Below are 22,389 nucleotides of genomic sequence, written 5' to 3' on the forward strand. Positions count from 1 at the left end.
AACGGAAAATTTGAAAAAATAAAGAACTTAAAAATCCGAAACGAAAAATTAAGGAAATAAAAAATGCAAAATCGAAAAATTGAAAAATAGAAAAAAATGAGTAATTGCAATTCTAAAAATTGCAAAAATTAAAAATTGAAACATCCAAAAGTTGAAAAATCGAAACTTAAAAATTTAAAAATGAAAACTCGTAGAGTTACTACATGTCGTAAAGCGCAATACACAAAAAACACGAAAAAAAAATAAAAAATTACAGATCAAAAAATTGAAGAAACGAAAAACCTAAAAAACTTAAATCGAAACAAAAAATTATAAAATCGGAACATTGAAAAATCAAAAACTTGTAAAAATAAAGAAAATAAAAAAGGGAAACGAAACATTGCAAACCGAATGACATTTGAAGAATCGAAAAATTTTAAAATTAAAAATCCATTAATTCAAAAATAGAAAAATTCAAAAATCGTAAAATTCAAAACGTGAACATCGTTTTCAATTATTATTATTATTACCGGTTTAACATGAAAACTCAAGAAAGTGCATATCGCAAAATTGAAGAAACCAAAGCAAAACGAAAAATTTCAAATCGAAACATTGTAAAAATGAAGAAAATAAAAAACAGACAAAAAATTGAATAACTAAAAACGGAAAACTCGAGAAATTGTAAAATCGAAAAATTGGAACTCGAAGACCTGAAGTAAAGAAAAATTGAAACACTGAAAAACTAAACCCGAGAAGCTTAAAAGTCGAAAAAAGTTAATGAATCGAAAAATTGGAAAAAAGAAACACCAATCGAATCGAAAAATTGGAAAATCCAAAATTCCTAAAACCGAAAAACTGAATAAGGTAATTAAATAGTGAGTATGTATATAATTCGAAAATTAAAATTCAATAAATGAAAAAGGTTTAAAATCGTAAAATTGAATACCTGAAAAATTTTAAAAATCATAAGTATTATTACATATTTAAAATGAAAACTAGAAAAATTGCAAATCGAAAATTGAAGAAACGAAAAATTGATAACTTTCACATTGAAAAATGAAAAATTATAAGATCGAAACAATGAAAAACTGAAAATTTGAAAAAAAAAAATAATTAAAAATCCGAAACGAAAAATTGTAAATCGAAAAACTGAAAAAACAAACAATTATAAAATCGCAACACTGGAAAATCGAAAAATTGTAAAAATGAAGAAAATAAAAAACAGAAACGAAAAATTGAAATCTTCCACATTGAAAAAAGCAAAAATTATAAAATCGCAACGTTGAAAAATCAAAATTTGAAAAACCCGAAACGAAAAATTGTAAATCGAAAAACTGAAGAAATGAAAAACTGCAAAATCGAAAAACTGAAATAAGAAAAAATTGAAATTGCAAACCGAAAACTTGCAAAAATGAAGAAAATAAACAGAAACGAAAAATTGAATAATTAAAAACTGATAACTAGAGAAATTGCAAAATCCAAAAAGTGATAAATCAAAAATTGGAAGTCGAAGAACTGAAGAAACGAAAAATTAAAACACTGAAAAACAAAAACCCGAGAAACCTGAAAATCTAAAAAAATAATGAATCGAAAAACTGAAAAATTAAATATAACTCAAAAATGAAAAAAAAAAATAAAATCCAATAATTGAAAAAAAAAAAATTCTAAAATCGCAAACTTGAAGTGAAAAATTTGAAAATTCTAATTATTATTACATATTGAAAAGGAGAACTAGAAAAATTATAAAATCAGAACACTGAAAATCGAAAATTTTTAAAAATAAAGAAAACCAAAAATCGAAATGAAAAATAGCAAAATCAAAAAATTGAAAAATAAAAAAAATGCAGAAACCAGAAATTGAAACATCAAAACTTGAAAAATCGAAAAACTTATAATTTTTAAAAAAGAAAACTCGAAGAGTCGTAAAATTAAAGAAACAAAAAGCTGAATAATTAAAAATTGAAAACTGAAGAATTGAAAAATTCTAGTCAAAAAAGCTGCGGAAGTGTATTTACACCACTGCTTTCAACGTTATAGAGGTTATAAGAAAATAAAAACCGCAAAAATTTTTCATAATTTTCAAATTTGTAAGTTATAGGGGTTAAAAGCTCATTTTTTGGACGTTCTTACAATACTTCCTTAGCTTACACTCGGGAAGTAAAAAAACACGTTCACAAATTATGACCGAGTATTTAAAAAAAAATCATATTTACATAAATAATGAGTTCGTGATCTTTACAACTGAAAGTTTCGGCCTGCCATTAATCCGCAAAGTGAAAGAACCCACGGACGTCACACATCCGTGGACGGTACGTTTACCTACTTTTGCGGGAATTTATAGGTCATGATAAAACAATCGTATCTATGTGGACAAACAAACCACCAACAATTCCATCGATAAAGAAAAATCGTTTTTTTCTGTCGAAGAAGTGATAACGTCAATTTTTTGACCGACATAAACGTGTAACCAAAAGCTCACGTAAATCTAGCAGCCGTTCCTCAAATAACCACAAATAAATCAGTTTATACACATTGTTTTTAAATAAATAAACAAATCTACTAAATCGTACGTCAAACAAAATTTCAAAGCAAGCTTTGATGTGTTTGGTTTAAAATAGTGACAGCAGAAAGCATGTCAGTTGCACATTTGCAGTGAGATTTATTTAACCTAATTGTGACGTCAAAAGTTTATCGAAGAGGATTAATGCACACTTTGTTTAGCGATTTTGTAGCTTCATGTTAATCCCAATGTATACATAAAAGTTTAGTTGTCGGTTATGTAATTTCAAACAAAACAAAATTTGACCACATTTATTTTCCATATGCATTAATTTAATCACTCGTCGTCCACTTGCAACTAATTGAATAATTACGTAAGTAGATGATAATAGGTTCTCAGAAGTAATTCATCGAAGATATCGTCGAACAATTAATTATAAAAGACAATGAGAGAACAAACTACCGAGATTATACTAATGCATGCTAGTTAAGAATAACTGTTTAGGGGAAACAAGCTATTGAACCCAGATATAGCTTCAATAAACTATTGATAAAGATCGATAAATATTCACGACTTCGCAGAAAGCTTTCTATCGACATTTAAAACGCAGGTAGGATTCTTGGACTTGTGCCTTGTTGCTCGCAAGTACGAACTTTTAGTAAACAAACGACTATTCTGGAAAACCGCCACAAGCTAGTAGATAAACTAGCGAACGATTTGAAGAATTCACACAATTAACATTTCCTACGAACCTTTCGAGTTCTTATCGCTTACATAAGCGATATTTTATCAATAGTTATCTAACTGCATTCACAATAGATCGAGTACTTCCCATTCACATGGCAACTATGTATATAACGTCGACACTTTCTCATCGACCACGTGTTTGTTGCGATAATAGCAGCAACAATAAATTGTAATAAAAAGTATGACGCTTTTATTTCGTCGATTTGTGACCCTGACCATGACTCTGGGTACCTGCAGGTCCTCATTGAACCCTTTTTTGGTGACCAGGTCGTCTCAGTAAAGCTTTGCTTTCAATGGGTTTACGACCGATTTATGGGGGGTCTCCCGTCTACCTGCCAGCATAACGACCTTTCTTGCCAAAACTTGTCTGCATAAAGTGTTCCAAGCGAGGGAAAAGTGAGTAAAAGCAGTCGATCAAAAAAAGCGGTTATATAAATTCTCGTTTGGGACGCTGGGTCAAGTACCTTCCAACTAATTGGTTTTTGTGCGAGTAATATCGTAATTTATTCACGTGTCGAGTCTAACAGTTCCTCTGGACCCACCGTGAAACGCAAAAAGGGTTATCGACCTAAATACTCGTCTGCTAAATAATTTTAGAAATAGAACTAACCACTTTCTGTGGTACTTGTAGCGCTATAATTAACCAGAATTATAATAAAGAAAACAATCGCCGCAATAAATATACTCTCCCATCCTATCACCATATTTAAAAATACTCACCAAAATTTCACGAAAGAACAGAGACCCCTTCAGACTTCCCGAATTCCTCCTCTCAAAGCTTAAACCCCTCACTTCGAACTTCTCCCAGCCACAAACACATCTGTTTTATCAGCACCCGCACTGAAAGCTCCTGCTGCATGAAAAACCCGGCTTAATTCATCCGTTTGCCGCGTTTACACTGTGCGAGTGACGTAGGCGCGCCGCCCCTCCACCGATGGGCGTAGCCCCTCCACGGGGGGCAATCGAGCCCCCGGAACGCCTCATCGACCAATCGCGGCCTGCCAAATCGACAAAAAGGGTTTTAGTTGCGGTCGTCCGGCCGCGACCCCCGCAACCGGCAATCATGGACGCCGGTGACGCCGCGGGCGTCCGGTCCAAGCGCCCCGTGTAAACGTGGTAGGTGGAGTCGTCGAACCTCGGCCGTTTCCGCCGCCTACTGCCGCCGCAGTAACTTCAACAAGTTGTTTTTCGATTTTCAGTTTCTCTCCGGGTCGAAGAGGTTGAGGTTATGATGGCCGGCACTTTGACGAAATTCTGTAAGAGCTTGGGGGCGAAAAGCCGGTCGGGGGCGGCGGTGTTCCACAGCACGAGGAACTGTGAGTATTGTTGAGTTTGGTTTGTGTGGGGTGCGGGGGTGGGACGGTGGGGGTGGCAAAGCACGGACCTGCGGCCATGTTGAGGGTGCGCAGATTCACTTCGAGCCAAAGTTCAGGTTGAGGGGTTATCTCAGGTTTTTCTGGGTTGGATGTGTCCGGTGACAAGGGGGCTAACTATGCAATAAATTATCGGAGATAAGGGGTTAACCTTATCAAACTCGTGACAACGATTTAGTAATAACTATTTAATTGTTAACCTAATAATAGGAAACTCACCCAGTACCAGATACCACCATGGTACCGCGTTTTCACCACCCAAAAACTTCCATTTTCGTGTAGCATTGACGTTTTGAAAACCCGCTCACTAGATTCAATTTTTGGCGAGTAGAACGTGGCGTTGCCAACCTAAACCAGCGCGCCAAATTCGAATTTCGCCACGCGCTATTTTTTAATCTTGTTTATAATGAAGAGGGCGATTGACGTCAAAACCTGTTGAGTACAAATAGAAAGTCGTATATGCAGTTACTACAACGGGAACTGTGCATGAATAAGATCGTTGTGTAACACTCAATTTATCGTGTTTTTAATTGAGTCGGACGAGATTAATTTTTAAAAACACATCCTACGTGCTGTTTTATTTCTTGAGTATTTATTTTTGAAAATCCCGTGGGGTGTAAGCGAGCTGATGTCGTCAATACGTAAAAAAATCGACGTTGCTTACATCAAATAAATATTTGCTCAATTAATTTTGGTATTTTTAACTGGTTTCGAAATAGATCGGTGAAGATGTTTTGAAGAGTCGATAAATTGCGTGTTGAGGTATTAATAACTACATAAAATCCATCACTTCGATGTAAACATAATATTTTTTTGTCAAATTTGGTGGATTTCGGGTTGAATATTGAACGCACTTTGTGCTATGCGGAATATCCAAAATAGGAAATAGAAGTAAACTTGAATTAGAGAAGTTAAATTTTATTGTTTCGCACGCAAAGTTGACTCTTAAATTTCAACTTCTCATGAATTAATTTTAATTAAAGACAATGAGCGGTCGTCGGAAGTTTTAATTATTGTTTAATTCTTGGGTTGCGTTTTTTTAAGCATGTGGAAAAGTAAGAGTGTACGTATAATCTTTGATACGTAATGTTTTGACTGTTGGGAAATAAGAGATACAGTTTGTTTATTGTTTCGCTTGAATTTCATTATTAAAAGTTATTATTAAATTGTTGTTGGAGATTTGCAATGTTGCAACAATTTCTCGTGTTTGTATATGTTACCAATTTTTATTAATGTTTGTGTTTTTTGCTACTATTAATTTAGTTTTTCGTTTCTCAATAAAGTTCAAATGACGATGTAGGCAACCAAATATATACGTGTTTTGCTAGTTGCCAGGTATATACTTGATTTAAATAATTTTATGTACGATGTTTTATGTTTGTTAAAGTATATACAGAGTGTTAACAAGTACTATACTTGACTTACAATAAAATTTTCATTCGTGGATTCTTTAAATATTAAACATTCTAAACTTCTAGTAATTTTAAAGTGTTCAAAATGGCCAATGATTCTAAAGATTCCAGACATTCTTAATACTTTACAGATTTTATACATTAGAAAAAAAAGTGAAATTCCAAAATGTGAATAAACTAAAGTTTTAAAATCCTAAATTTAAGAAAGAATCAACAAAAACCTAAAAATTTAGAAATTCTAAACATTCTTAACTTCTAGCAATCCGTAAGTGTCAAAACTATCCGATGTTTCAGGACTCCAGACTTTCTAAAAAATTTTAGAATTCTAAAAAAGTTGGGAAGATTATAGATATAAGAAAGATCCAAAAAAATCCTAAAAATTTTAAAAAATCCCGAGGATCCTAAAAATCGTAGAAATTCTAGAGGCCTGTAAAGATCCTGGAGATTTCAGAAATCCCAAAATGTCCAATAATTTTAAAGACTCCAGTAATTCTAAAAATCTGAAAAATCCTGTAAATTATAAAGATTAGAGAAATTCCAAATTTTAAATAAACCAAGGTTTTAAGATTCTAAATTTAAGAAAGATCCAACAAAATTCTAGAAATTTGAAGATCCCGGGGATCCTAAAAATCCTAGAAATTCTAGGGAAGATCGTGGAGATTCCAGAAATTCTAAATATTTTAAATTTATAGTAATTCCAAAGTGTCCAAAATATTCAATCTCCAGTAATTTTAAAAATCTGAAAAATCCTGTAAATTAGAAAGATTAGAGAAATTTCAAATTGTAAATAAACTAAGGTTCTAAGATTCGAAATTTAAGGAAGATACAACAAAATCCTAGAAATTTAAAGATGCTGGGGGTCCTAAAAATCCTAGGAATTGTAGAGAGTCTTAAAGTTCGTATAAATTATTAGTATAAGAAAAATCTAAATATTCCTAGAAATTTAAAGATCCTGGGAGTCATAAAAACTCCTAGAAATCCTAGAAATTCTAAACATTCTAAAATTCTAGTAATCCCAAAGTGTCCAAAATATCCAATTATTCTAAAGGCTGCAGACTTTCTTATCTTAAAGATCCTATGAATTAGAAAGATTAGAGAAATTGAGTAAACTCCAAATTGTAAATATATTAATGTTCTAAGATTCTAAATATAAGAAAAGTCCAACAAAATCCTAAACATGTAAAGATCCTAGAAATTCTAGGGAGTCTTAAAGATCATTGAAATTCTAGGAATTCTAAACATCCTAAATTTCCAATAATTCTAAAGGGTCCAAAATGATTAATGATTCTAAAGATTTCAGACTTTCTAAAGACTTTAAAGATCCTATACATTAGAATGAATAGAGAAATTCCAAATTATAAATAAACTAAAGTTCTAACATTCTATATATAAGAAAGATCCAACAAATTCCCAGAAAGTTAAAGATCCTGAGAGTCCTAAAGATCTTAGAAATTCTAGGGAGTCTTAAAGATCCTGGAAATTTCAAAAATTTTAACTTCTAGTAATCCGAAAATGTTCAATGATTTAAAGACTCCAGAAGTTCTAAAAATCTTAAAAATCCTGTAAATTAGAAGGATTAGAGAAATTACAACTTTATTATACATAAACCAAAGTTCTAAGATTCTGTATATAAGAAAAATCTAACCTAGAAAGTTAAAGATCCTGAGGGTCCTAAAGATGCTAAAATTTGGAGGGAGCTTTAAAGATCTTGGAGATTTCAGAAATTTTTAATTTCTAGTAATCCCAAAATGTCCAATAATTCTAAAGACTCCAGAAATTCTAAAACTCTGAAAAATCTTATAAATTCGAAAGATTAAAGAATTCTCAATTGTACATAAACTAAAAGTTCTAGAATTCTAAATATAAGAAAAATCCAACAAAATCCTAGAAATTTAAAGATCCTAAGGGGCCTAAAAATCCTAGAAATTCTAAACATTCTGAACTTCTTGTGATCTTAAAGTGTCCAAAATGTCCAATGATTTTAAAGATTCCAGATCTTAAAGATTGTACATATTAGAAAGACTAGAGAAATTCCAAATTGTAAACAAACTAATGTTCTAGGATTCTAAATATAAGAAAGATCCAACAAAATCCTAGAAATTTAAAGATCCTGAGATCCTGAGGGTCCTAAAAATTGCAGAAATTCTAAACATTCTAAACTTCTAGTAAACCTAAAGTGTCCAAAATGTCCAATGATTTTAAAGATTTCAGATCTTAAAGATTCTATAAATTAGAAAGACTAGAGAAATTCCAAATTGTAACCAAACTAAAGTTCTAAGATTATAGATATAAGAAAGATCCAATAAAATTCTAAACATTTAAAAAAATCCCGAGGATTCTAAAAATCCTGGAAATTCTAGAGAGTCTTAAATATCTTGGAGATTTCAGAAATTTTAAAATTTTAGTAGTCCCAAAATATTCAATGATTTAAAGACTCCAAAAATTCTAAAAATCTTAAAAATCTTGTAAATTAGAAAGATTAGAGAAATTCCAAATTATAAATAAACTAAAGTTCTAAGGTTCTTTACATAAGAAAGATCCAACAAAATCCTAGAAAGTTAAAGATCCTGAGTGTCCTCAAAATCCTAGAAATTCTAGAGAGTCTTAAAGATTTTGGAAATTTCAGAAATTTTGAGCTTCTAGTAATCCCAAAATGTTCAATGATCTAAAGACTCCAGAAATTCTAAAAACCTTAAAAATCCTGTAAATTAGAAAGATTAGAGAAATTCCAAATTGTAAATAAACTAAAGTTCTAAGATTCTATATATAAGAAAGATCCATCAAAATCCTAGAAAGTTAAAGATCCTGAGTGCCTTAAATATCCTGAAATTTGTAGAGAGGTTTAAAGATTCTGGAGATTTCAGAAATTTTAAACTTGTAGTAGTTCCAAAATGTTCACTAATTCTAAAGAATTCGGAAATTCTAAAAATTTAAAAAATCCTGTAAATTAGAAAAATTAGAGAAATTCCAAATTGTAAATAAACTAAAGTTCTAGAATTGTAAATATAAGAACAATCCAACAAAGTCTCAGAAATTTGAAGATCCTGGAAGTCCTAAAAATCCTATAAATTTTAAAGATTCTAAACTTTTAGTAATCCTAAAATGTCCAAAACGTCCAGTGATTTTGAAGACTCCAGACATTCTAAAGACCTTAAAGATCCTATAAATTAGAAAGATTAGTGAAATTCCAAGTTGTAGATAAACTAAAATTCGAAGATTCTAAATATAAGTAAGATCCAAGAAAATCTTAGAAGATCTTGAGTGTCCTAAAGATCCTAGAAATTCTAGAGAGCCTTAAAAATCTTGGAAATTTCAGAAATTTTAAACTTCTACTAATCCCACTAATGTTTTAAAGACTCCAGAAATTCTAAACATCTAAAAAATTCTGTAAATTCGAAAAATTAGAGAAATTCCAAATTATAAATAAGCTAAAGTTCTAAGAAGATGTAAGAAAGATTCAACAAAATCCTAGAAAGTTAAAGATCTTGAGGGTTCTAAAGATCCTAGAATTTGTAGAGACTTTTAAAGGTTCTGGAGATTTCAGAAATTTTAAACTTGTAGTATTCCCAAAATGTTCAATAATTCTAAAGATTCCAGAAATTCTAAAAATCTGAAAAATCGTGTAAATTAAAAAGATTAGAGAAATTCTAAATTGTAAATAAATTAAAGTTCTAGAAATCTAAAATAAGAAAAATCCAACAAAATCCTAGAAATTTAAAAATCCTGAGGGTCCTAAAAATCCTAGAAGTTCTAAACATTCTAAACTTCTAGTAAACCTAAGGTGTCCAAAATGTCCAATGATTTTAAAGACTCCAGACATTCTAAAAACCTTAAAGATCTTATAAATTAGAAAGATTAGTGAAATTCCGACTTGTAGATAAACTAAAATTCGAAGATTCTACATATAAGTAAGATACAACAAAATCCTAAAAATTTAAAGATCCTGAGGGTCCTAAAAATCCCAGAAATTCTAAACATTCTAAACTTCTAGTAATCCTAAAATGTCCAATGATTCTAAAGACTCCAGATATTAAAGATTCTATAAATTAGAAAGACTAGAGAAATTCCAAATTGTAAACAAACTTTAGTTTTAAGATTCCAAATATAAGAAAGATCCAACAAAATCCTAGACAGTTAAAGATCCTGAGAGTCCTACTCTTAAAGATCGTAGAAATTCTAGAGAGCCTTAAAAATCGTGCAGATTTCAGAAATTTTAAACTTCTAGTAATCCCAAAATGTCCAATAATTCTAAGGACTCCAGAAATTCTAAAAAATTGAAAAATCCTATAAATTAGAAAGATTAGAAAAATTCCAAATCGTAAATAAACTAAAGTTCTAAATTTCTAAATATAAGAAAAATTCAACAAAATCCTAGAAATTTAAAGATCCTAAGGGGCCTAAAAATCATAGAAATTCTAAACATTCTAAACTTCTAGTAATCTTAAAGTGTCCAAAATGTCCAATGATTCTAAAGACTTAAAGATTCTGTAAATTAGAAAGACTAGAGAAATTCCAAATTGTAAACAAACCAATGTTCTAGGATTCTAAATATAAGAAAGATTCAACAAAATCCTAGAAATTTAAAGATCCTGAGGTTCCTAAAAATCCTAGAAATTCTAAACATTCTAAATTCTAGTAACCCTAAGGTGTCCAAAATGTCCAATGATTTTAAAGACTCCAGACATACTAAAGACCTTAAAGATCCCATAAATTAGAAAGATTAGTGAAATTCCGACTTGTAGATAAACTAAAATTCGAAGATTCTACATATAAGTAAGATACAACAAAATCCTAGAAAGTTAAAGATCCTGAGGGTCCTAAAGATCTTAGAAATTCTAGAGAGCCTTAAAGATCTTGGAGATTTCAGAAATTTTAAACTTCTACTGTTCCCACTAATGATTTAAAGACAAAGAGAAATTCTAAAAATCTTAAGAATCTTGTAAATTAGAAAGATTAGAGAAATTCCAAATTGTAAATAAACTAACTAACTAAGCTTTTAAATTTAAGAAAGATCTAACAAAATCCTAGGAATTTAAAGATACTGAGGGTCCTAATGTTCCTAGAAATTCTAGGGAGCTTTAAAGTTTGTGGAAATTTCAGAAATTCTAAACATTCTAAATTTCTAGTAATCCTAAAGTGTCTAAAATTTCCAATGATTCTAAAGCCTCCACGCTTTCTAGATCCTATAAATTAAATTTCTAAGATTCTAAATATAAGAGAGATCCTACAAAATCCTAGAAATTTAAAGATCCTGAGGATTCTAAAGATCGTCCAGATTCTAGAAATTCAAATTCTAAAGAGTCTTAAAGATCGTGCATATTCTAGAAATTCTAAACATACAAATTTATAGTAACTTGAAGTTTCGAAAATGCCAAACTCCTAAGACCTTAAAGATCCTACACTCATAAATTAGAAAGAGTAGAGAAATTAATATAATAAATATAAAAGTAGACGGCGGAAAAAGCATCTGTGTTCATATTCATACCCAAGTGACGTTATGTCATGATCATACATTTTTTAATGATGATATTATTTTCTTTTTAAAATTTTTATTGTTTTATTATCATTCTATGTTTATTTTAAACTATATAAATTCTGCATTTATGGCGATGTATAAATAAGCTTTTTAAATCGTTACGTATGAACGGATTCTATTATACTTGAAAAATAAACATGTACAACCTTGTAAAATTATTTCGAGTCATGTTAATAGCAAACCTAAATATTTCTGTGTTTCATCTAGTTAATGTCAAATATAAACTTTGAATGCATTTACAGAATTAGTATACTGCAATCGAACTATACTTTATTCAAACTTAGTACTTAGTGAGAGTTTAAAATTTTTCCTTCAATGTAGGTGTATTCGTCTCATTTTTGCCTTGAAATCGAGAAAAATCTGTATTAGTTTGATTTATCCATTTAGTGTGTATAGGCAACCAAATATGCACACGTGTATTGGTGGTTGCATGACAGATAAAAAATGAATAATAATAATTAATTAAAATTGGTGAATTGAAAACAAATTCGTTGTAGATGGCGCCCAACGCGTCGTGGCCAAGAACCCCGTCGTCGAGATGGACGGCGACGAAATGACCCGCATCATCTGGGAAAAAATCAAAGAGCGCCTCATCTTCCCCTACGTAAAAATCGAAGCCCTCTACTTCGACCTGGGGCTGCCCTACCGAGACCAGACCAACGACCAAGTGACCATCGACGCCGCCCACGCCATCCTCAAACACAACGTAGGGATCAAATGCGCAACGATCACCCCCGACGAGCAACGAGTAGAGGAGTTCAAACTGAAGAAAATGTGGCTGTCGCCCAACGGCACCATCCGAAACATCCTCGGCGGCACCGTCTTCCGCGAGCCCATCCTCTGCAAGAATATTCCTAAACTAGTACCTGGATGGGTCAACCCCATCATCATCGGGCGTCACGCCCACGGGGACCAGTACAAAGCGACCGATTTCGTCGTAACCAAGCCCGGGAAAGTCGAGATGGTGTACACCCCCAACGAGGGGAAGGAGGTGAGGTACGAGTTGTTCAATTACAAGACGGGGGGCGTGGCTATGGGGATGTACAACACGGATGAGAGCATCAAGGCCTTCGCGCATTCGTCATTCCAAGTAGCTTTAAATAAGGGCTGGCCGTTGTATCTGTCGACCAAGAACACCATTTTGAAGAGGTACGACGGGCGGTTTAAGGATATCTTCCAGGAGATTTATGAGAAGGAGTACAAGGGGCAGTTCGAGGCCAAGAAGATCTGGTACGAGCACCGGCTGATTGACGATATGGTGGCGCAGGCGTTGAAGTCCGTCGGGAAGTTCGTGTGGGCGTGCAAGAACTACGACGGGGACGTCCAGTCGGATATAGTGGCACAAGGGTACGGCTCGCTGGGGATGATGACCTCGGTGCTGATGTGTCCGGACGGGAAGACGATCGAGTCGGAGGCGGCTCATGGTACAGTTACCAGACATTACAGGTACCATTACCGTTATTATTGTGTGTACCATGTATGGTTATGGGTCTGTTTTTGTTTAGAGAGCACCAGAAAGGTAACCCCACTTCTACCAACCCCATCGCGTCTATATTTGCCTGGACTCGGGGTTTGGAGCACCGGGCGAAGTTGGATGGTACTCCCGATCTGGCCAAGTTTGCCCAGACTCTGGAGAAGGCCTGCGTCGACTGTGTCGAGTCCGGGAAAATGACCAAGGATTTGGCAGCTTCTATACATGGCTTGCCTAATGTTAAGCCAGACATGTATTTAAATACTCAGGACTTTTTAGAAGCAATTGCTGAGCAACTAGAGAAGACTTTTAAGTAATTTTATACTTCCGACCGTTCTTAATAAATTGATATTTATTAACTTTGTGGATTTCTGTAAATAATTTTGAAGTACACACTTTTTAAAGAAACTGTATCTGTGAGTTTTTTGTCTTTGATACGGCCCTGTACGGTACACTGCAAGTGTCAACTTGAATAATTAGTAGCGTAATTAAATTAATTACTGGAATTAAAAAAAAATGATAAAATTGCTTAATAACGTACATATAATGTTAAATTCCAAAACGATTTTAAAATGTCTTGTAGAACATAACATGAATATTTTCACCATGTTTTAAGATATGTTAATAGCCCTGACATAAGGTAACCGCAATACAAGAGGAGAACGGAGATGGTGAAGAAGTGTTAAATTAAAATATTAATAAAGTTGTTCTTGTTTCCGACTTAATTTTGATTCAGTGACCTCGTATTTTCCTCTTTCTTATGGATGCTGTAACCGCATTATGTTTTATTTATTATTAAAAAGAATGTTGGAGATTAGACAAGTTGATAAAACGGTAAATACAAGAGCGTCATTTTTTGGGCCTAACCTATGTATACTTAGCAGCTTTGTGGCGACTTCTATAAATAGTTAAATTATTTTGATTAGGGAGTTCTTTCAATTACCGACTAAACCAATTACGAAATTTCCAGTGTGACGTTTCGTTGTTTTTTGCGGAAATTCCGTGGCAAAAAACTAGAATATTACTGTTAAGCTTAAAATATCGATAAAACGCATCTCAATAACCACTTTCAAGGATAGGAAATCTTTCTTTGTCATGTCATGAATGATTTTAAAGTACGCATCGGTATCTACACATCTACACTTCTTAAAATAGCGAAAACTGGTCTAAATAAACTATGAAGTTTAATTCAGTGAATTGATAAACCGTCAATCTCAACTTTCAACGATAAATGTTATTTTAGGAGTTCTACAAGGATGCCATTTTATACCTGTTTTATTTTTCATCCATATGAATGACGTCGGAATATTGCAGGAATAATTATTATAATTTGTGTTAAATTGTAGATGATCTTCCGGGAATTACGAATCCGAAATTTCCGTCACGACATCTGTTCAAATAAATGTAAAAACTGAGTTAATAATTTTCAAAATAATAATATATTAAGAAAAAAATAAGATCATTGATAATCGTGCTTTATTACTTGATTACTACACTAGTGAAATTATAAACACGTAAACATACCTAACATTAAAATTTCGCTATGTTCAACTCACACTGCAATTTACTTCCACATTACACAGCAAAAATAGCATATTTTGGAAGTTCAAGTTCAGTTCCGTTGAATGTCCGCAATAAAAAATCTGTAGAGGATTTTAGACAGAAAAAGTAATAAAAAAACGTTAAAAAAGCGACAAAATCTAAGAAAAAGGTGACAACAAGGAGTATAAAAAAGCCAAAACGACATCAAAATGTTCGCAAAAAATGTAACTAAAAAAGTTGACAAAACATGTAACAAAAAAAAAATAAGAAGCTACTACAAAAGTAACTAAAAAGGCGAAAAAAAAAAATGCGAAAATGGACGAGAATAAAAAAAGTGCGAAAAGAAAGACCAAAGATGCGACGGAAAGAAGGAAGTCAAAAAAAGCGACAAAAAAGAAAACAAACTGTTTTAAAAAAGTGACAAAAAATCTACAAAATAACGACGGAAACGGACGACAAAAGAAGAAGAAAAATGACAATAAAAGAGAAAAAAAATTACAAGAAAAAATAGACACAAAAATTCAACAAAAAAAAAAGTAACAAAAATGAAACAAAAAAAGCAAAAAAAAAGTATCAAAAAAAGTTCATAAAAAATGTAAAAAAGGCGACAGCGAAAAGGCAACAAATAAAAACAAAAAGCGGCTGCAAAAGTGAAAAAGTCACAAAAAGAAAATAAATACAATAAAAAAAAATAGCTACAAAATGCCAACAGATACAGACGACAAAAAGTCAACAAAAAAGACAATAAAAGGGGAAAATACAGGAAGAACTACATAAAAAAATTCAACAAAGAAAGTGACTGCAAAAAGTGACAAAAACGATATAAAAAACGTATCAAAAAGTTTACAAAAAAAAAGTAACAAAAAAAGGCGACAACGAAAAGGCAACAAAAAAACAAAAAACGGCTGCAAAAGTGAAAGAAAGTCACAAAAAGAAAAATGAGAAGGACTAAATGGAGAAAAATATTGTTACTTTGATCGATGAATAATATCGACGTGGGTAAAACTCAACAATTTATTTTTTATATAGTAGCTTAAATCTGCACGTCTAATTACACAGCGACTATGTACAAAATAATTCCGGTGCAACTGGGTTTTCTCGACACTCGTTGGGTTCGGCTTGTTAACTGAATTCAGCTCTCGTTGTCTGAACTACTGACTGCTCCCGACGGTGGTGTTCTCATTTAAGCAGGACGAGGTCCTTCTCGAAACGCTAAAGTCACCGCTTCTAGACTTCTGTGGAGCACCCATTCGCGACTTCCGCTTCCAGGCTCGTCTCCAGCCGCCGCCACCGATAATGAGTCATCGGTGATGTACACTCATGGGCGTCGTACCGGGGCGGCCTATGGCTTTATTTCGTAACAATATAAAAACGGATAACAATTAAAAAAAAATGCGAAAAAAGACCAAAACAAAAAGACAAGTAAAAAATTGCGTCAAAAATACGACTAAAAGAAGGAGGTTAAAAAAGGCGAGAAAAAAGTGACAATAAAAGGAAGACAAAAAAAATCTATTAGAAAAAGTGGCAACGAAAACTATAAAAAATGCCAAAAAGACAATAAAAAGTTCACAAAAGGCAGCAGCAAGAAGATAACAAAAACAAAGAACGCAAAAAGAGGTGACAAAAAAAAGTCACACAGAAGAAAATAAAAAACAAAAACTCCACAAAAAAATCCAACTAAAAAATGGTGACTAAAAAATGACGAAAACGATATATAAAATGAGAAAAAACGCAAAAAGTCCACAAAAATGAAACAAAAAAGACGACAAAAGAGATAATAAAAAAAGCAAGAAGTGGCTACAAAAAGTGACAAAAAATGCGAAAACAAACGCAATTCTTAAAACAAGTGCGAAAAAAGACCAAAACAAAAAGTGTAAAGCTTCTTTCAGTCGCATTTTTGGAAATGCGACTGAAAGAAGGAAGTCGAAAAGATGACAATAAAAGAAGACATAAAACATTTAAACAAGCCATAGAAAGTCTACAAAAATAGTTACAAAATGACAACAGAAACAGATGACAAAAAAAATCAACAAAAAAGATGATAAAAGGAAAAAGATACAGGAAAAAGTACACAAAAAAGTGTGTAAAAAGTGATAAAAACGAGACAAAAAAAAGCACAAAAAAAGCGACAAAAGAAAAGACAAGAAAAAAATAACAAAAAGCGGCTGCAAAAGTGAAAAAGTCGCAAGAAGGAAAATGAAAAGTACTAAAAATCCACTAAAAGGATAAAAATTTGAAATTTGAATTAAAAAAAAAAATGTGAGAAGGACAAAAAAAGTTAAGTAAAAAACGCCAAAAATACGACTAAAAGAAGCAGGTCAAAAAGACGAGAAAAAAAGGTGACAGAAAAAGGAAGACAAAAGACACACCAAAAAAGATAAAAGATCCACAAATAAAGTATAAACAGGGAACGAAACCAGAATAGAAAAAAATCAAGAAGAAAGGATATTAGAAAAGTGACAACGAAGACTATAAAAAAGGCCAAAAAGACAACAAAAGTCCACAAAAAATGCAACAAAAAGGTGACAAAAATTACAACAAAAAGAAGAAAATAAAAAGGAACAAAAAGTCGCAAAGAAGAAAATAAAAAAGAATAAAAAGTCCAAAAAAATTAAACAGAAAATGGTAACCGCAAAAAAGTGACAAAAACGAGACAAAGAAAACGACAAAAAACGAAACAAAAAAGCGAACAAAAAATACAAAAAAAGACGACAACAAAGAGGAAACAAAAAAGGCGGCTATGAACAATGACATGTTATAAAGGACAGATTACGTAAATAAATCTTTATTATTATTTATCACAAAGAACAAAAAAAAAATACATCAAAACAACGACAAAAATGTGAAAATAGAGGACTAAAATTGAGAAAAAGAGCACCAAAAGTGATTGATAAAATGCGTCAAAAGCACGCCAAAAAATACGATTAAAAGACGAAAAAACTCCAAAAAATGGAGACAAAATCAAAGAACAAAAAACAACAAAAGTAACATTAGAGACGATAAGAAGGCAACAAAAATCCACAAAAAATGTGATTACAAAAAGTCACAAAAAAACAATGAAAAAGGACAAGAAAGTGAGAAAAAAATGCAAGAACAGAGAACAAAAAAAATTTTTTTAAAGTGCGAAAAAGACCAAAACAAGAGGGCAAGCAAAAAAAATGCGCCAAAAATGAAGCTAATAAAGGAGGTCAAAAAAGACTACAAAAAATGACAACAATAGAAGACTCAAAAATGTTACAAAAAACAAAAGAAATACAAAAAAACGTCAAAAATAGAAGACAAAAAAATTTAACAAACAAAAAGGCAACAAAAATGTGACTACAAAAAGTCACAACAAAGACAATAAAATAAAAGGACAAAAAAGTGAGCAAAAATGCAAGAACAGAGAACAAAAAAAAAAATAAAAAAAAGTGCGAAAAAACCAAAATAAAAAAAGGGCAAACAAAAAATTGCGCCAAAAAAGTGGCTAAAAGAAGAGGTCAAAAAATGCTACAAAAAACATGAAAAAATACAACAAAAAGTCCACAAAGCATGCAATAAAAAATGTCATTTGAAAAAGTCACAAGAAAAACAAGTGAGAATAAATGCAAGAACAGAGAATAAAAACAATTAAAAAAAAGTGCGAAAAAAAAACGAAAACAAAAAAGGGCAAGCAAAAAAATGCACCAAAAAAGAGGCTAAAAAAGGAGGTCGAAAAAACCTGACATGAATAGAACACTAAAAAATGTAACAAAAAACAAGAAAAAAACACACAGAAAAAGGTGAAAAAACGTTAAAAACAGAAGACAAAAAAATTAATAAAAAAAGGCAAATAAAAGTCCACAAAACATGCAATAAAAAATATGATTACAAAAGTCACAAGAAAAACAATGAAAAGTCAAAACCAGAAGACAAAAAAATTTAACAAACAAAAAGGCAACAAAAAATGTGACTACAAACAGTCACAACAAAGACAATAAAATAAAAGGACAAAAAAGTGAGCAAAAATGCAAGAAAAGAGAACAAAAAAAAAATATATAAAAAAGTGCGAAAAATCAAAACAAAAAAAAAAAGGGTAAGCAAAAAACTGCGCCAAAAAGGCGGCTAAAAAAGGAGGTCAAAAAATGCTACAAAAAACATGAAAAAATACAAGAACCAAAAACGCTACAAAAAAATGAAAAAATCCATTAAAAAATCTTAAAAAAGCGACAAAAACAGAAGACAAAAAATTAACAAAGCATGTAATAAAAAATGTCGTTACAAAAAGTCACAAGAAAAACAATGAAAAAGGACATACAAGTGAGAATAAATGCAAGAACAGAGAACAAAAAGAAATTAAAAAAAAAGTCCGAAAAAAAGACCAAAACAAAAAGGGCAAGTAAAAAAATGCAACAGAAATGAGGCTAAAAAGGAGGTAAAAAAAACCTTACATTAATAGAAGTCTCACAAATGTGACAAAAAACAAAAAAAACACAAAAAAAAAAAAAAACGTCAAAAACAGAAGACAAAGGAATGAGCAAAAAAGGCAAATAAAGTCCACAAAACATGCAATAAAAAATGTGATTACAAAAAGTCACAAGAAAAACAATGAAAAAGAACAAAAAAGTGCGAATAAATACAAGAACAGAGAACAAAAATAAAATAAAAAAAAAGTGCGAAAAATAGACCAAAACAAAAAGGGCAAGCAAAAAATGCGCCAAAAATGAGGCTAAAAAAGAATGTCAAAAAAAAGCTACAAATAAAAACATGAAAAGAATACAAGAATCAAAAACGCTACAAAAAAAGCGGAAAAATCCATTAAAAAATCTAAAAAAGCGACAAAAAATCCACAAAACATGCAATAAAAAATGTGATTACAAAAGTCACAAAAAAAATAATGGAAAAGGACAAAAAAGTGAGAAAAAATGCAAGAACAGAGAAAAAAAAGTGCGAAAAAAAGGCCAAACAAATAAAAAAAGGACAAGCAAAAAATGCGCCAAAAATGAGACTAACAAAGGAGGTCAAAAAGGGCTACAAAAAACATGACAAGACCCAAAAACGCGACAATAAACGGAAATGCTAAAAAAGCGACAAAATAGTCACAAAAAAGCTATAAAACAGTCACAAAAAAATTTAAATAAGAAAGTTCACACCAGAGAACAAAAAAAAGTGCGAAAAAAGACTAAAACAAAAAAGGGTAAGTAAAAAATTGCGCCAAAAATGCGGCTACGAAAGAAGGACAAAAAAAGGCTACAAAAAAGGTGAAAAGAATAGAAGACCCAAAACGCTAAAAAAGGAAACAAATCCATAAAAAAAAAAACTAAAAAAACGTCAAAGACAGAAGACAAAAAAATTAACAAAAAAGGCAATAAAAAGTCCAGAAAAAATGCAACAAAAAATGTGATTACAAAAAGTAACAAGACAGATAATAAAACAAAGGAAAAAAAATGCCGAAAAATGAGAGAACAGAAAACAAAAAAAATAAAAAAAAGTGCGAAAAAAAAACAATACAAAAACGGCAAGCAAAAAATGCGCCAAAAATGAGCCTAAAAAAGGAGGTCAAAAAGGGCTACAAAAAACATGACAAGAAAAGAAGACCCAAAAACGCTACAATAAACGGAAAAGCTAAAAAAGCGACAAAATAGTCACAAAAAAGCTATAGTCACAAAAAAAACTAAAATAAAGAAAGTTTAGAACAGAAAAGAAAAAAAAAAGTGCGAAAAAAGACTAAAACAAAAAAGGGTAAGTAAATAATTGCGCCAAAAATGCGGCTACGAAAGGAGGACAAAAAAAGCCTACAAAACACGTGAAAAGAATAGAAGACCCAAAAACGCCACAAAAAATGAAAAAAAAATCCAGAAAAAAAAACTAAAAAACGTCAAAGACAGAAGACAAAAAAATTAACAGAAAAGGTAACAAAAGATCCAGAAAAATGCAACAAAAAATGTGATTACAAAAAGTAACAAGAAAGACAATGAAAACAGAATGCGAGAGCAGAAAACAAAAAAAATAGGCAAAAAGTGTGAAAAAAAGACCAAAACAAAGAAACAGGGTAAATAGAAATTGCAGCAAAAATACGGCTAAAAAAGGAGCTGAAAGGTTACAAAAAACATGACAAGAAAAGAAGATCCAAAAACGTACAAAAAACGGATAAAATCCAGAAAAAAATTAAAAAGGCGATAGCAACAGAAGGTAAAAAAATAACAAAAAAGGCAACAAAACTCCACAAAGTCCAAAAAATGCAAGAAAAAACATTGTAAAAAAAATGCGAAAAAAAGAACAAAACAAAAAGGGTAAGAGAGAATTTTAACATAACACATACAAAATTCAAACAGACGGACGGACGACAGATGGGAAAGGGAGACCTATTTTTCCTTTCTCCACAATTAATAGATTTTAGTTTAAAAAAATTACACCCATATTTCCCAAAGGCTTATAAACTAATTTGCCGATTTATGTTAAAATAGCAACTTGTAAACAATGTACTCGTACATACAATTTTTTATAGAGCAATTAATTTTCAGATCGTTAAATACTATGCTGTGACATTTATTTATTTTTTTCACGTAATTTTAACATTTACTCTGTCATTTTTTGTTCTAATCATTCATCGCTTCCTGAAATAAACTACCCACACTTTTTGGAAATGTCTTCGCAGAATAATTACTTTCAATTGCATTTATACTCAAGTGTTTTAAAACTTTCCGCACTTTTTTTAAATATGAATAAAAAACCCTGAAACATTCTTGCCGATGATTTCACATCTATTTCCAAGATTACCTAAAACAAGAACAAAGAACTGCAACGGATGAGTTGATGCTCTCGTTACAAGAACACAGGTCTTGGTCACATTATTTATTATGTACAATGTATCGTAAAGTTGTTTTCCTTCTGCGGTTACACCAACCAAAAATATTTTAACTGCAAACGCGTAAATCTAGGCCTAGGTTCCGGCCACGTTTGACTGACAATCCCCCAAAGCAAGAACCTTGGTAATCCAATCCACACTGAATAATTACTAAGCATCTCGAATTAATAAAATTTTGACACGATAGCGTAAACCGTCCGATGAAATAAACCTCAAATACCAAACCATTAAAAGCAAAATGTTATCCTGAAATGCGCTGATGTCATCCCCGCGAAAACACCCAAAGGTCTCCGTATAAACCAAACGACACAACCGATTTTTGAATAAGTGTTTTATTGAGAAACTTAATATCATTGCCCCAATCATTTTATGTAAATTCTCGTCCAGCCTCATTGCTTTCTAAGCATTATGTAACGCGAGGAGACATTGTGATGAATGCACCCAAATCGAGGTAATGTCCAAAAATGCTCAATTCGTGAAATAGGTACATGAGAACGCGCAAGATAGGTGAGCATTGCGCAAAAAATGGTAATTTTTCTTATCTGGACGGTGTGTAGAACATAATTTCTTAATTAAAGGTGGTCATGTAGCAATGTAAACAATGATAAATTGCCGGTTTACACGTGTTTGGCGCATAATTGAGCAATCTGGTGCATAGGGTGTGGCAAAAAAGATGATTTTGACCGATTTTTCGGCTTGATTAGTTTTTCGTCGTGTAAGCCGGGCATTGCCCTCAGTGTCCGGTTTTCCCGAAGGCGATTCATTGGTGGTCAAACGACGTAATGATAAAATTTGGAAGTCGTTTGACTAAGCGACTTGAAATTTTTGCGGTCTTGTTCTTGAGAAATCCGCCCAAATGCCACTGAGCTAAAGAGCAAGAAGAAATCCTAGCCCCTATTAATTATGGTGACTCTGAACCTAAGCATAATATTTCCTGTTTGTTGCAAAATTGTGAAATGCTTACCAAATATCATTTCTCCTGATTTGCATAAATGTGCATTTC

General features: G+C 31.8%; 2 protein-coding genes across 2 annotated transcripts in view; one reads left to right on the top strand and one right to left on the bottom strand.

The window, feature by feature from the left end:
* The window catches only part of LOC135133689 (NAD(P) transhydrogenase, mitochondrial-like), a 19,049-nt gene extending 14,736 nt beyond the window's left edge, over positions 1–4,313 (bottom strand). Inside the window, exon 1 of the mRNA XM_064062163.1 lies at positions 3,947–4,313. The gene's annotated coding sequence lies outside the window, so the exon portion shown is untranslated. The remainder of the gene's footprint in view (positions 1–3,946) is intronic.
* A 112-nt stretch (positions 4,314–4,425) lies between these two features.
* LOC135133690 (isocitrate dehydrogenase [NADP], mitochondrial-like) lies at positions 4,426–13,431 on the top strand. The gene is made up of 3 exons (XM_064062166.1): positions 4,426–4,542; positions 12,045–12,993; positions 13,053–13,431. Exons 1-3 carry the CDS (start codon positions 4,455–4,457, stop codon positions 13,333–13,335), a joined length of 1,320 nt encoding a protein of 439 aa, XP_063918236.1. The 5' UTR covers positions 4,426–4,454; the 3' UTR covers positions 13,336–13,431.
* The last annotated feature ends 8,958 nt before the right edge of the window (positions 13,432–22,389 follow it).

Source organism: Zophobas morio, unplaced genomic scaffold (genome assembly GCF_036711695.1).
Source record: "Zophobas morio isolate AGI-343-1 ecotype UQ-CSIRO unplaced genomic scaffold, CSIRO_AGI_Zmor_V1 ptg000022l, whole genome shotgun sequence".
NCBI classification, from domain to species: Eukaryota; Metazoa; Arthropoda; class Insecta; order Coleoptera; family Tenebrionidae; genus Zophobas; species Zophobas morio.

Coding starts and splice junctions, on each gene's coding strand:
- LOC135133690 (XM_064062166.1), top strand. CDS start 4,455: ATGATGGCCGGCACTTTGACGAAATTCTGTAAGAGCTTGGGGGCGAAA. Junction 4,543..12,044: donor GTTCCACAGCACGAGGAACT/GTGAGTATTGTT, acceptor AATTCGTTGTAG/ATGGCGCCCAACGCGTCGTG. Junction 12,994..13,052: donor ACAGTTACCAGACATTACAG/GTACCATTACCG, acceptor GTTTTTGTTTAG/AGAGCACCAGAAAGGTAACC.